The sequence below is a fragment of the Lonchura striata genome, chromosome 2 (genome assembly GCF_046129695.1).
Source record: "Lonchura striata isolate bLonStr1 chromosome 2, bLonStr1.mat, whole genome shotgun sequence".
In the NCBI taxonomy this organism is placed as follows: Eukaryota; Metazoa; Chordata; class Aves; order Passeriformes; family Estrildidae; genus Lonchura; species Lonchura striata.
In genome coordinates this window covers 27,316,998-27,329,437 of record NC_134604.1, presented here as the reverse complement: position 1 = coordinate 27,329,437, position 12,440 = coordinate 27,316,998, and the positions used below count along the sequence as shown (strand labels likewise).

At 47.3% G+C, this 12,440-nt stretch overlaps 1 protein-coding gene across 3 annotated transcripts; it reads left to right on the top strand.

The window, feature by feature from the left end:
• Positions 1 to 344: 344 nt before the first annotated feature.
• On the top strand, positions 345 to 11,748 carry POPDC2 (popeye domain cAMP effector 2). 3 transcript variants are annotated; one of them, XM_021548847.2, is made up of 4 exons: positions 345 to 1,066; positions 3,399 to 3,507; positions 7,379 to 7,745; positions 11,303 to 11,748. In XM_021548847.2, the coding sequence occupies exons 1-4, from the start codon at positions 522 to 524 to the stop codon at positions 11,383 to 11,385; spliced, it is 1,104 nt and encodes a 367-aa protein (XP_021404522.2). In that variant the 5' UTR covers positions 345 to 521; the 3' UTR covers positions 11,386 to 11,748. The 3 variants fall into 3 exon arrangements, with proteins under 3 accessions (XP_021404522.2, XP_021404521.3, XP_021404523.1); XM_021548846.3 differs by having other exon boundaries at positions 7,379 to 7,883; positions 11,303 to 11,390; XM_021548848.2 differs by having other exon boundaries at positions 565 to 1,066; positions 7,379 to 7,833; positions 11,325 to 11,748.
• Positions 11,749 to 12,440: the final 692 nt, after the last annotated feature.

Sequence of the window (12,440 nt, the reverse complement as noted above, 5' to 3'; positions counted from 1 at the left end):
TTAAGTAGCGGGTGCATGCTTGCTGTCTATTCTCCTCACTGCTATTGCTCCTTGGATTTCAATTCCAAACATGGTTATCCATTTGGGGTCTCTCTCCGTTCCACTGCCAAGAGATACACATTCCACACTCAACACCAGCTCCCTCTGCTGCTCTCTCACGGTCGCTATTCCATTTGCTGCAGCGCAGGCGGGACAGGCAGTGCAAGGAGATCTCTGTCCTGTCTTTGAGTTTTCCAGCTAATGGCCTCGACTCTTTTTCTGACAGAGCTCTTTTGGCCTCACGTTTGCCAGATTCTTTTCTCACTGTTGTGGATAAGAAGGGAGCCAGCCGACGCTTTGTGAGCCACAAAGAGAAGAAGCAAATGCTTTTGGAATTTTTCGGGTGCAAAAACATTCAGTAGCACTTTTTTAGCATGTTACTTTGAAGCACTGCTGTGGGATCAGACGGTGCACAAGAGGAAGAGGAGGAGGAAGAGCTACCCAGCAGCTCTGGTTTCCAACGTCTGCAGCACTCTTTGTGTATGACAATTAATTCTGAGCGCAGGACGGCTGGGGAGGGTGGGGAGTGGGGCAGGATGAGCGCAAAGAGCCCCTCTTGGGACCAGGCTGTTCTCCAGCCTCCAGTGTGTGATGCCTGGAAAGAGATTATGGAGGAAGCAGCCTACCAGCTGGCCAGCTGCATTGTCCTCCTGGGTTACATGGGGGGAAGTGGCATCTTTGGGTCCCTCTATATCTTTGGCCTCCTGGCCCCAGGCTACTTCTGCTATGCTCTGTGGGGCTGGCTGAGCGCTTGTGGGCTGGACATCTTCATCTGGAACATGCTGCTGGTCCTCGCCTGCTTGCTTCAGCTGGCTCATCTGGCTTACCGGCTCCGCAGAAACACCATCCCAGAAGAGTTTGACCTCCTCTACAAGACCATGTACCTGCCCTTGCAGGTGCCCCTGGAAGTCTACAAAGAAATCGTGAAGTGCTGTGAAGAGCAGGTCCAGTCACTAGTCAGAGACCAGAATTACGCAGTGGAAGGCAAGACGCCCATTGACCGCCTCTCATTGCTGCTGTCTGGCAGGTAAAGGCTCTCCCATTTCTGAACAAAGTGTGATAGCAAACTGCTGTGCCTTATTGGTGTATTATCACCCTCTGTCCAAAACTGGGGTGAGGATTGTTTTCTTCCTCTGAAAAGGATCTGAGTTATGCATCAGTTTGTTGGGGAAGGGGAATATTATTTGTTTTTTAGGGTTTTAGTTTTGTTTTGTGTTTCTAACTTAACAGTATTTCAGGGGATGCAATGAAGTGGCCAGCTCAGCCTTACCTGTGATACTTTTGATGAATCCTTACCCCTTTGTCTGTCATTTTGAAGTGATCTTATTTCTGATGGGAGCAGAATGGCTGTGGGAATGTGTTTCTCAAGGCAGAAAAACAGTGTTTCTGTACCTGTGGACCTCTGGTGGTACCCAGCACACCTCTGTGATGTAATGAGCTGTGTGCTGAGTATGCTGAGTGCTGAGGCCTCACTTCACCAGCTCTCCCTGGCCAGCAGTGATCAGGGAGACTTTCCTGTTCCCAACACCCCAGCCCTCCTGTTCCCAACACCCCAACCCTCAGGGCTTTGACATTTTTCACTTTGAGCACCTTTTCATCAAAAGAGAGTATTTTCCTGTGGTGGATCCTGCCTAATCAGGTGTCTTTCTTTCCCTGTGCTGTCAAGCATTTGTGATATTCCTTCTTCTGGACCACCAAGGAGAACCTCAGGGACCTCTAGAGAGTCACACTGGAGATTTGATTGAATGAACTGTGCTGATCAAGTACTGGCATTTGTTCACCTGAGATCCTGTGGCATGCCTTTAGCAGCATATCCACTTAACTGGATTTGCAAAATCCAGATGCATACAAATAGCAATAGTGTTGGCTTCCAGCCTGCTGCCAGAGACTTGGCCCTAATGTTACATAAGAATGGGAAAGGAAGAAGATCTCTAAACAGGAGCAGTGCTGAGCTGCAGGAGGTGTGTCTCACAAGGATTTTCCTTTGGGAATACAAAGCATCACCTTGGTCTCTTGTTCTACTGCAGTGGCCAATCCTTTCTGGTGAGGGAGTGTGCAAAGAAGAACCTTCTTTGTGACCTTCCTTTTTTTGATGTTGATCGCTTTTCTGAGACGTGTTAAGAGCACCCTGGGTACATCAGGTTGTTGAATGGTAAAGCACTGGAGGGATATTTGGTATGTGTGTTTCCAGTAGCACTTCACCATACCAAACATCTCTGGTAAGCAGCTGGCTCTGAAATTTACTGCATCTGTAAATAATATTGATGGGGAAGACTCTGTGCTGTCTTGACCTGCACTGGATAATGTGATGCTACTCTGTGGGCATGAAAGTGCTGCAACAGACAGTAAGATGGTGATGGTGAGCAGTTGTTGGGCTCTCTTTTGCAGTAGGAAGTAAAGGATGCTTCATGGAGATAGGAGTGGATTTACATTTCCTAGTATCCACTCTATTGCCTTGTGAGATCCATGTTGACCAGCAGAGCATTGCTGTTATGGTGCTCTTTCTTAAACTGAGCAAGTGGGGTCTTAGAAATGCAGAATATGCCTGGACTGGGAAATGTGCCTTACAATCCCTGAGCCTTCCAGGCAGCACTGACAGCGGATTAGAAGCCAAAGGGGAACAAAATCTTTTAACTCCTGAAGGCAAGAATTGCCTTTGTGCATCATACAACAGGGGTACATGGTGACAGGAAAGCAAGAGGCCCCAGGTCTGGTGATGCAGAGCTATGAATAGAACTGCAGAGTGCCCTGGCATTGTCCTTGCTTCAGGCCTGTGCAGGTCCTTCTCTATTCCCACAGCAGAGCTCAGTGCATGTTTGACCTTGACCTGGCAGGCAATTGTATCAAAAGTAGGCAAAAAGAATACTTGGAAGGCCAAGAGAAAGTGAGTGGTAACGTGCAGCAAAATATGAGCTCTCAGGGTGATCTGTGAGGAACCATGGGCAGTAGGATTTTGTGGGATCCTGAGTGTAATGACTTCCCAATACTGGAAATGCCCTCATGCAATCCTGGAGGCTGGAGGAAGATACAAAGAGCCACAGGCTGGCTTAGAAGTACCTAGAAAGCAGCAGTCCTGTGGGCTGAGAAGTCCTGAGTTAGGACCAAGCATTGCACCTGTGAGAGCTGTCTTTGTAGCAAGAAACAACACAGATGCAGTATGGGGAAGTGGCAGCAATTGGTTTTCCACAGAGAAAGGAGGGATAGCCTCATCACTAAAGCACCTGCAGCTGTCCCGAGAGGGTACAAGACATGTGTGAGACAAGTATTTCTTTCCTCCCTGGTGGAACACACTGAGCTATCAGATTTGTGTGACATCTGTTTTGTGCCCTAAGCCTGTCTGCCTCACCTGTCCCCTGCAGGATCCGAGTGTGCCAGGATGGACAATTCCTTCACTACGTCTTTCCATACCAGTTCCTGGATTCTCCAGAATGGGAGTCTCTGCGACCTTCTGAGGAAGGAACTTTCCAGGTAACTGCAGCTCAGCTTCTCTTCTTGGCTCCTTGGCCCTTTGCTGCATGTCTGAGAAGGAGGTAGAGAGGTCACATTCAAAGCTGACCAGGAATACTTTCCTCCCCTTCCTGGTGGTTTATCCAGCACAGGATTGTGTGATCAGCTGTTTAACCTGAAGACCTCAGGGCATGCTCCTACTATCTACTGATAGCAAGGAGGGTGGAGCATGATGCTTTGTGAAAAATGCCAATCACTTGGTTTTTAAAATTTTAAAAGTTTAATAATAATAAAATGGTAATTAAAATAGTAATACAATTAGAGTAATAAAATTTAGAGTTAGGACAATTACAAGAGAATAAAAAGCAAAGAATTACGGACGTCCAGATGCTTTTGGACACTAAGTCACAAACAGCATGCCTTGTGAACAAAGGAATAACCTTAAAAGCAATAGCCTGTTGCATATTCATATATCTCATATATGATGCATAAATTCCTTGCAAATTAAGAACTTTTCTGGTTTTTGTCAACTTCTTCCCCTTAATCTGGGTTGTTCCATAAAGACAGAGAGAAGGTGGAAAGGAGGCAGTAACTCTTTATGGGCCCTAGGTCACTCTCATCTCTGTGTGAAGTTTCTTGATTATCTCATCTCTTGCTTGAGCTAGTGAAAAAATCCTACATCGCAGAGTTTCTATTTCAACATTATGTTGTAACCTAAAACTACATTTAACACATTACTTAAGAGAATTAATACAGCATAATTTTCTAACATTATACATATAATATTCATTGTAACATTTGTGAAAAGCCAACTATAAAATATGCATTTTTCACATGCTCCTTCCAGTTTATCAGGGAATCAAGGTGTCAGATTGCCTGCTCCCTTCCCTTACCATGTTTTCTAGTACCTGTACTGATGCATTTGCCCTGCACACTGCTAACAGGGTGCATTGTCCTAGCATCACAATGGCAGCCATGGCAATGTGCAGCGGTGATGTAAATCCATAAACATCCTGTTCCTCACCGGACTTTCTGGTGGTCATGTGTTTTGGGTGGAGGAGCAGAAAGGATGATTCACACCCAAATATGGTTCTTTCGGAGCAGAAGGTTTCCCTGCTGAGAGGCCAGACCAATTCTCAATTGCAGTAACTGAAAGGATTTTGGCCTTGCTGTCAACACCCCACAGCTTTTGGCTTTCCTTCTGGAGAAGATTACTTAAGCCTACATCCCTCTGTCTTTAACACACATCCTAGGATGGCCTGATACCTATCAGGATGTCAATCCTGATGATGTCAATTAGGGCATATGAGGAGGGATTTTGCTAATCCCTTGGGAGCATGGGAGGGTCATGAGGGAATGATGCTTTCTCATGAGGGTAGGTAGCCCCAAGCAGACTTGGTTAAACCAGGGCAGCTCTCCAAATCTGCTTTCCTAGGGTCTGAATTTGGCTCATGTGTGAAAGGTTCATGGTGATTGCTCCTGAAAACAGTGCCATCACCAGTGATTATGGTTGTAGGAGATAGCTGGCTGTAACTGTGGCACAGGGCTACAGATTGTGAGCAGAAATTGGGATGTTGGACCAAGGTAATGAAGTAGAAAAGGCAACAACAGCATGGCTGTGCTAGGGCTGGTGGTATCTCATGTTTTGCACAGGTCTTCAATCTGGAAGCAGACTGCTGCTAGCTCCTGGGCTGTATTTGCCCAAGAATCCAGCAGGGAGAGTGATGGCTGCCCAGTACTTCAAGCAGGGAAATGGCTGACTGCAATGGCTGACTGCAGGCATGCAACCTGCAAAGACATCCACAGCATTTTCTGAGCTGATTTCTGTGGAACTGAATGTTCCCAGACCTCCTGAGGGTCTTCATCTGTGGTGTGTGAGACAGCCTGGGAGCAGGCTGGGGCCAGGCTGCACCAGCCCTGCCAGCACCACGCTCTGGCACATCTCCTGCTCTGCAAGACAGGGCTGGTCAGTGAGGTCAGCCGTGCCAGGCATCAGGATAGGGAGGTAGAGCCTTAGGTAGGGAAAGCCATATGCTGAAAATGCCTAAAGACATGTGTGCTTACCGAGGAGCATGAAGAAGTACCAGCTGTGTGAGACCAGCAGTCATCAGGTGTCACTTGACCAGTCCATGTACCTGGAAGGACCTTACTCTTGGTGGCCATGCTGAACCATGGCAAGGTGCTGCTTTTGGCAGATGTTTAACAGATTAGTCCCTCTCAACTGAGTAGTAAAACTCTGTAACTTATCTCAACCTTGTCTTAGCAACACAATAATTTGGTTTAAAAAGTGCATGTTGGACTCTGGGTTTTTGCTGGAGGAAGGCATGGAAGGTTTTTTTTGCCTGAGGTTTTTCTTGCCCGTGACTCTCTGGATTGAACAATTTCAATTCTGAGCCCACTGAAAAATGGCAGAAGCATGACTCAGTCTACAAGAATAGTTGGTTTCCTTGAGCTTTCTGCTTTGGCTGTCTGCTTCCCACAGGACTGTTGGGTTCCAGTGCCTGAAGGAGTTTGGTTTCAGGGCTGGCACTTTCCTCCAGAAGGCTGAATTACAGGCTCTTGCTGATGCTGGAGCACTTAGGGGGGATTCAAGAGTGAAATCTTCCTTGCTGTCCTGGTTTGATGGCAGGTTTGCTTATTACATCTCAATCCCTCACACAAAGGGATCACTTTTGATCGCTGTGCCAGAGGTTGGCTAGGAAAATGAGATTCCAGTAATTTCAATTTCCATGTGACCCTTTTTTTTGCTTGCCTGGCCTGGGAAAGTTCTCAGGTTTTATCTCCTATATTTCTTTCATCAAACAGCTGTTTGCAGGGCAATGGCATTAAATATCAAACCCAAGGACACACACACGCCGCCAAGCCATGTTCAGCTTCCCAGTGGCCCTCTGCCATGGCAGCTGACCAAGGAGACCCCTGGGCATAGAGTGAAAGGGAGCCCCCGGAATATTTTGGCTCCGGCACTTGTTCGCATGCCAGTGTCTCCATTACACTCGGATGTTCTTCTTTGGCCCAGGGCAGTCTGACCCTTCCTGCATTTCTTGTCTTTATTATTATTATTTATTATAATATACACTTACATACTATATAATGTTTTTGACTGAAATGGTTCTTGTTCTATACTTAGGGGGAAAAGGTCTCTCTTTACCCCTCTCATTTTCCTGCAAAACCAGCAGGAAAATGAAACATTCTCTAAAATCAATCGAATAAACCCTCACGAGTTTTCTTCATATGTACAAACACAATAAAACCTTTTTATTTCCCCTCTCACTGAGCTGTGCTGCCATGTCTTTCAAGGCCATTCAGCCCTATAGAGTCCAGCAGAACTGCTGAGACAGGATGTCCCTTGGGCACAGGATGACCAGACAAGCCTTTCAGATGGCCCTTCCAACACTCAAGGCCTTCTTGGAGCAGGGCCTGTGGGACTGTGCAATCCAGCAGCAGAATAGGTCAGCAGCCTCCCCCAGGGCTACTTGCTGGCAATTCAGACTGACTGAGCATGCAAAAAATATCCCCCTCTGTAGCATTTTGAGGGATAAGGGTGTCTGTGCTGCCCTGTCCATTACAGCTACATCCCTCGGATGTCAATAGGGAGCATCATCTGGAAGCAAGAGAGTGAATCATAGACATCCATGTGGCTGGGATAAATGAGGACATGATACTAATTGCATAGGAAAATGGAATCTTTGCCTCCTTAGGGAGAGGAAACAGCAGCAGGTAAGGATTTATCCAGTCATTCAACCAGGACAATCTGGCTCTCCAGCTCCACCATATCCAAGGAGATTAGGATTCAAAGGGGCTAAGGGCATTCCCTGGAGTGAAGCACATGGCTCCAAGGTGGGTGACCCCGCCCAGGCAGTGGCACTTACTCCACTCACTCCCTGCCCCACAGGTCACCCTCACAGCCGAGACCGATTGCAGCTACATCACCTGGCCGAGGAAGAAGCTGTATCTCCTCCTGAGGAAGGACCGCTACATCGCTCGGCTCTTCTCCTCCCATCTGGGCTATGACATCTCAGAGAAGCTCTACTCCCTCAATGAGAAGCTCTTCGCCAAGTTTGGCCTTCGCTTCGACATCCGCTTGCCCAGCCTCTACCATGTCCTTGGGCCAGCCTCCTCCGAGGGGGAGTCGGAGGACTGTGAGGAGCTGCTGCCAGGCTCTGGCCAGGCCAGCGTCTCTGAGCCACCGCCGCAGCCGCCACCGCCGCCACCGCCGGCTCCGCGCCCCCGGGCATCCCGGCCCGACAGTGATGTGCTGGGTGAGGACTCCACCAGTCTTGTCTTGGAAGATTTTGCTGAGTTGCCGGGGTCTTTTATGGACTATGTGAGCGAAGGGGAGTATATGAAGTGAGGGCACTCCTGGCACGGGCACACCTCACCCTGTGTGGGACCCTCACGTAAGTACCCACTTGCAGAGCAAGTCTTTCCCGTGATGCATCTGCCTGGATGAGCACTGGACCCCATTTGCCATGGGTTTGCTCCTCCGCAATGTTTTTTGGCCTGCTGCCCCAAGGAATCCCAGAAGGTGGGCTCAAGCTATGTGGTTTTCCTAAGGAAAAGCAGCAGGGCAGAGGCTTGACTGCATGCACCAGCTGTACTGTGGGGTAGAAGGGCCAGTAACCTGGCCACAGAAAGCTCTTACCCTGCCCAGTTCTCTCCCGATCCCTGAAAAGAGGCAGAAACACTCAAATGGTGTCCAGGCTGGCAGGTGGTACACAAGTGGTCAGAGAGACCATGAGATAGAGCAATGCCAGGAGATTCTCCAGTACTGAACTGAGCAAGAGCTCTGCAGGTGAGAAAGCCCACATCCCAGGAGATGCCAACAGGACTAGAAACAGCTCCAGGTTTTACAGCAGATTGGTAGCAAGGAGTTGCTAAAACCCTGCAAGTGCTCAGTCTGGGCAGGAGAAAACTCAGAGTCCTTCCTCTCCCTGCCCACTGCAGCTCATCCCAGCATTTGATCTGTCCTCCTTGTTTCTGCTCAGATTCATCTCTGCCAGATCAGTAAGGTGTTGTAGGTGGACTGACTGTTGTAGGTGGACTGTCCCAAACTCTGCTTTCCAGTGAGTGGGAATGAGATTCTCTCTTCCAAAATGCCAACTCCTTACTCCAAAAGGGAAAAACATTCTTGTGCCTGGTGGCTGTTGGGGCAGAGGAACAATGCAGGCAAACAGAAACAGATGGGAGACTGGCTTGTTCTTGAAATTCAAATCCAAGTGGCCAAGAGAGAAATTCCACCCTGAGCTACTTTTAGCTATCCACTGCATGCCAGCTGCTACACACCAGCTGCAGACCCCAAAACATGCATTCCTGCTGCCCCCCACAGTAATCCAGCTGCCAGGCACAAGCTTTGGACTGGGATTTCTGTCCTAGAAGTGACCCCTGCCTGTGTCTCAGTTGGGTCTGCATAGCAGGGAGGAAGTTGCAGGGCTGGGGTGCAGCTCGGGAGGCTGCCTTCCATCAGGCAGCCTTGAACACAGCAACATTGCACTTTGCTCTTCTCTGTGCCTGCTTGGGTCTACCTACTTCTACCTCTGCTATGGACTCAGTGGCAGGGAGCATTGGCTCCTGGCATGAGCCCTGACAAGTCTGCAGTATTCTTCATATTATCTGGGATATGAAGAAAGTGCCCGAGAAAGAACAAGAGTATTTGTTTGTGGTTGAATCAAATAAAGAGTTAGGAAGAGTTTTGATTAGGGTTTTGTTGTTGGGGTTGTTTGGTTTTGTGTAGTTGGTCGTTGTTTTCTTTTTTAAGGAGGCAGAGAGAGGAAAAAAAACCTCCACATTTGTTCTAGGAATGTGAAGCCCCTGGTTTTGCTGGTAGGCTGCTGGAGATATGAATTTGCAGCTTTTTCAGTCCTTACTTGGAGAGGCAGGAACACTGAATCACTTATGAGACATCCATCCTCCTAGCTGTCAGAGTGTCTGTGAAAACATGCAATCAAAGTGAATGCAAGGAGTCTTGTGAACATGGTGAAGTTACTTTGCCTGTGTTTCATTCTATTTTGCCTTCTCAGGAGGATGTCCATTCTCAGATCACTAGTTAATTAATTCTCCTAATTAATCAAACTCAATAAAACCAGAATTTCAAATGCAACTAAAAAAGGAGGGAGGCAAGTAACACTGTAGCTTTTTTGGAAAAATTTGCACCCATTTTTGGCAGTGAGGCAATACTGTGAACATACACACAAGGGGAGTTTTGTGTGTTGGGCAAAACTTTGCTACACAGCAAAAAGCTATTCTTTCTTTCACACAGTCCTGTTGTGAGCTGGAAGCTCTTGTCTTTCTAGATCTTGTGACAGAGACAGTGTCAAGGAGTACTGCTATTAGCAGCAGAGACCTGCAGTAAAAGCTCAGATGTTTGGAGGCTTGTGTTTGAGGTAGGAGAGAAAGATGATCTTCCATGTCCATCAGTCTGGAGACAATAGACAGTGTGGTATATTAATTTTTAAGGTAATTAGACAAGGAATCAAAAACTCTCATAAGGTAGAATGAGAGCTTCCCTGTTGCCCTACTTGGCACTTGTGTGTCCTAACCACATCATATCCCAGCACATCCCATCACATCTCACATCACATCCCAGCAGCACAGCAGCAGTTGTCACATCTGGACAATATTCCACAGGGACTTGAGTGCCTCACCACAAAAACTAGTGATACAGAGGGGCTGCAGGTTTTCCCTTTCTCCAAGCACTTGTCACAGCTCAGAAAATAATCCAAGCCGGTCTGCCATGGCTCAGGTAAAGCACTTCCCTAAAGTTTTCCTACATCTGATATAAACAGGGAAATCCCCTGCAGTGTCATTCTTCAAAGTCCCTGAGGTCAGAGTTCCCCTGGGGCTTTCCCCTGGTCTGTGCTCTCATCTCCTTTCCCAGTAACCCCCTATGTGGGTAATCACCTTGCAGCTCTCTAAATTCTCTGTGCTGAGGTGTTTCTGTGGGTGGCGTTCCTTTTCCTTTTCTGCCACTACAACAGCCACCTTGCAACACTGTGGTTCAGGAGGGCAATTCTCGAATGCTCAAAGTGCTACGAAGGTCATATGCAAGAAAATATTCATGGAAGATATATTGGCCTACTATTCATGTAATCTAGTTCCTTGAAAGTGTTTCTAGTCTGCATATGAATAAGATGGACAGTGATATCCCACTGATGAGCAAATTCATTCTCTAAGGAGGATGCTGCCTGTTTGAAGGAGGCAGGTTCAAAGGTTCTGTTCAGTATTGCTTTAACAGTATAGTGTATCTCAGTGCTCCAAAGAAAACGAAGCTTTATTCCTTGCCAGGAAATTTGAAAAACCAAAAGCCACCAGCTTTTTCTCCTGTTCATATTGCATTTGTTCTAGTTTGTTGCTATCAAGTGCTTGCAGGAAGTGTAGCTGTTGCTACCTGTTTTTTTACAGTTACATCTTGGAGCTGTCTTTCTGTTTGGTGGGTGAGATGGGTGGATGGATGTTTGGTATCTAAGTTAGTAGTTAATGTTTTGTACCTGCTTTGAGAGCAAAAGCAAAGGAGCTATCGGCTTTGTTTAACCCATATCACCGAAGGCACTTTGGAAAGGTTTGTTTTTGCCATCTCAGAATGGGTGCATAGCCCTGTTTCCTGATTTATCAGTTGTTGAAGAATTACATAGTTTTGCATGCTCATTTATGAGGGGAGGGGAAAAGAACAGGTAATGAAGAACATGGTGGGCTCCATGAGGTTTGTGTCTTGGAAAAGTTTGAAAGTGTGATAGTAATGGTGTGCTCTCTTTCTCTCTCTCTCTCTCCCTCCCCCCTCTGTTCCCCTTTTCCTCCCTCCTCTACGTCATTCCTTCTGCAGCCTCTGAAAACCATCTCCAGAGTTCTCACCCTCTCTGCAAAGGACGAGCCCCTCTGGCTCCCACCCAGACCCCTGAACTCTAGGGAACAACAGGCTGTTTTGATCCTGAAGCCCCTCCAAGGGAGCAGATGCTCACACAGGTTTTTGACCAGAGACACTCTTTAGCATGCAGAGACGTCTGCCAGCAGATATCCACACTCAGGAGCACATGAAGCACATGCTTAAGACTGCAGTGTGACACTCCAGCACCTCCCACCCCATGGCTGTTCACCAGAGCTGCCTTCCCCAGTGTGCTTCCATGGTCTGTTTTCTAGTCCTGCCTCTCCAAGGTTATCAGCAGCTCTGTCACCAAAGTGCACCAATATCCTGCAAGCAATACCAGCCTGCTTGCAGAATCTGTGTTCCCTTTGATTCAATGATTCCCATTAAAGTCAGAGATGAAACTACTGGTGTTTGAGTATTTCAAGAGGGAGAAAACAGCTGGAGGGAGGGAGGGAGGATTTGAAGAGGGGGATCATTTGAGGTGATCTCAAGGCACAGAGTGGATAGGGCAAGGGGAAATGGGCCACCTGACAGCTTTGGTAAAGGGCTTGCAATGGAGAGTTCGATAATATGCATCTCACTGGGCCTCCACTCTAGTAAGTCCAGAAATTACTTTTCCAGGAGTTAGGATTTCTCATTTATGACAAGTACAATTTCTCTAAGAAGCTGGTGAAAAAAGACTTCTGGTTGGTTGTTCGCATTGATTCTTGAAATAAGAAAGAGAATGAATTGAGATTGGGAACAGGTGTAGGTAAGAACCCTTTCTTTTTGTGTGCTCAAGGGGGCATGACCTCAAGGTGCTCAAACATCAAATGAAGAAATGAATGGATACAAAACATCTGTGAAGAGAGTAGCCATTGGTAGGAAGAACAATGCCTTAATGAAAATAGTCTAGAGATGGAAGGCCTCTTCCAAGTCCAGCTGCAACAGGATTTGTCTCATGAGCTTCCCCAGCCATTTCCTCAGTCAGGGAATTGGAAATACCTGTGGAAGAATCCTCACAGAGCCTGGTGCAATCAAGTTGAGCAGTGGGAGTAGAAGCCTTTCCAGGGCAGGTATTCAGGGAAAGAGGAAGGAGTGTTGGTCCTTCCATCAG

Excerpts from the sequence above, each read along its gene's own strand:
- POPDC2 (XM_021548848.2), top strand. The coding sequence starts at position 576 with ATGAGCGCAAAGAGCCCCTCTTGGGACCAGGCTGTTCTCCAGCCTCCA. Across the intron at positions 1,067-3,398 it reads TCATTGCTGCTGTCTGGCAG|GATCCGAGTGTGCCAGGATG; the intron begins GTAAAGGCTCTC and ends TGTCCCCTGCAG. Across the intron at positions 7,834-11,324 it reads AGCGAAGGGGAGTATATGAA|TTCTCACCCTCTCTGCAAAG; the intron begins GTGAGGGCACTC and ends CCATCTCCAGAG.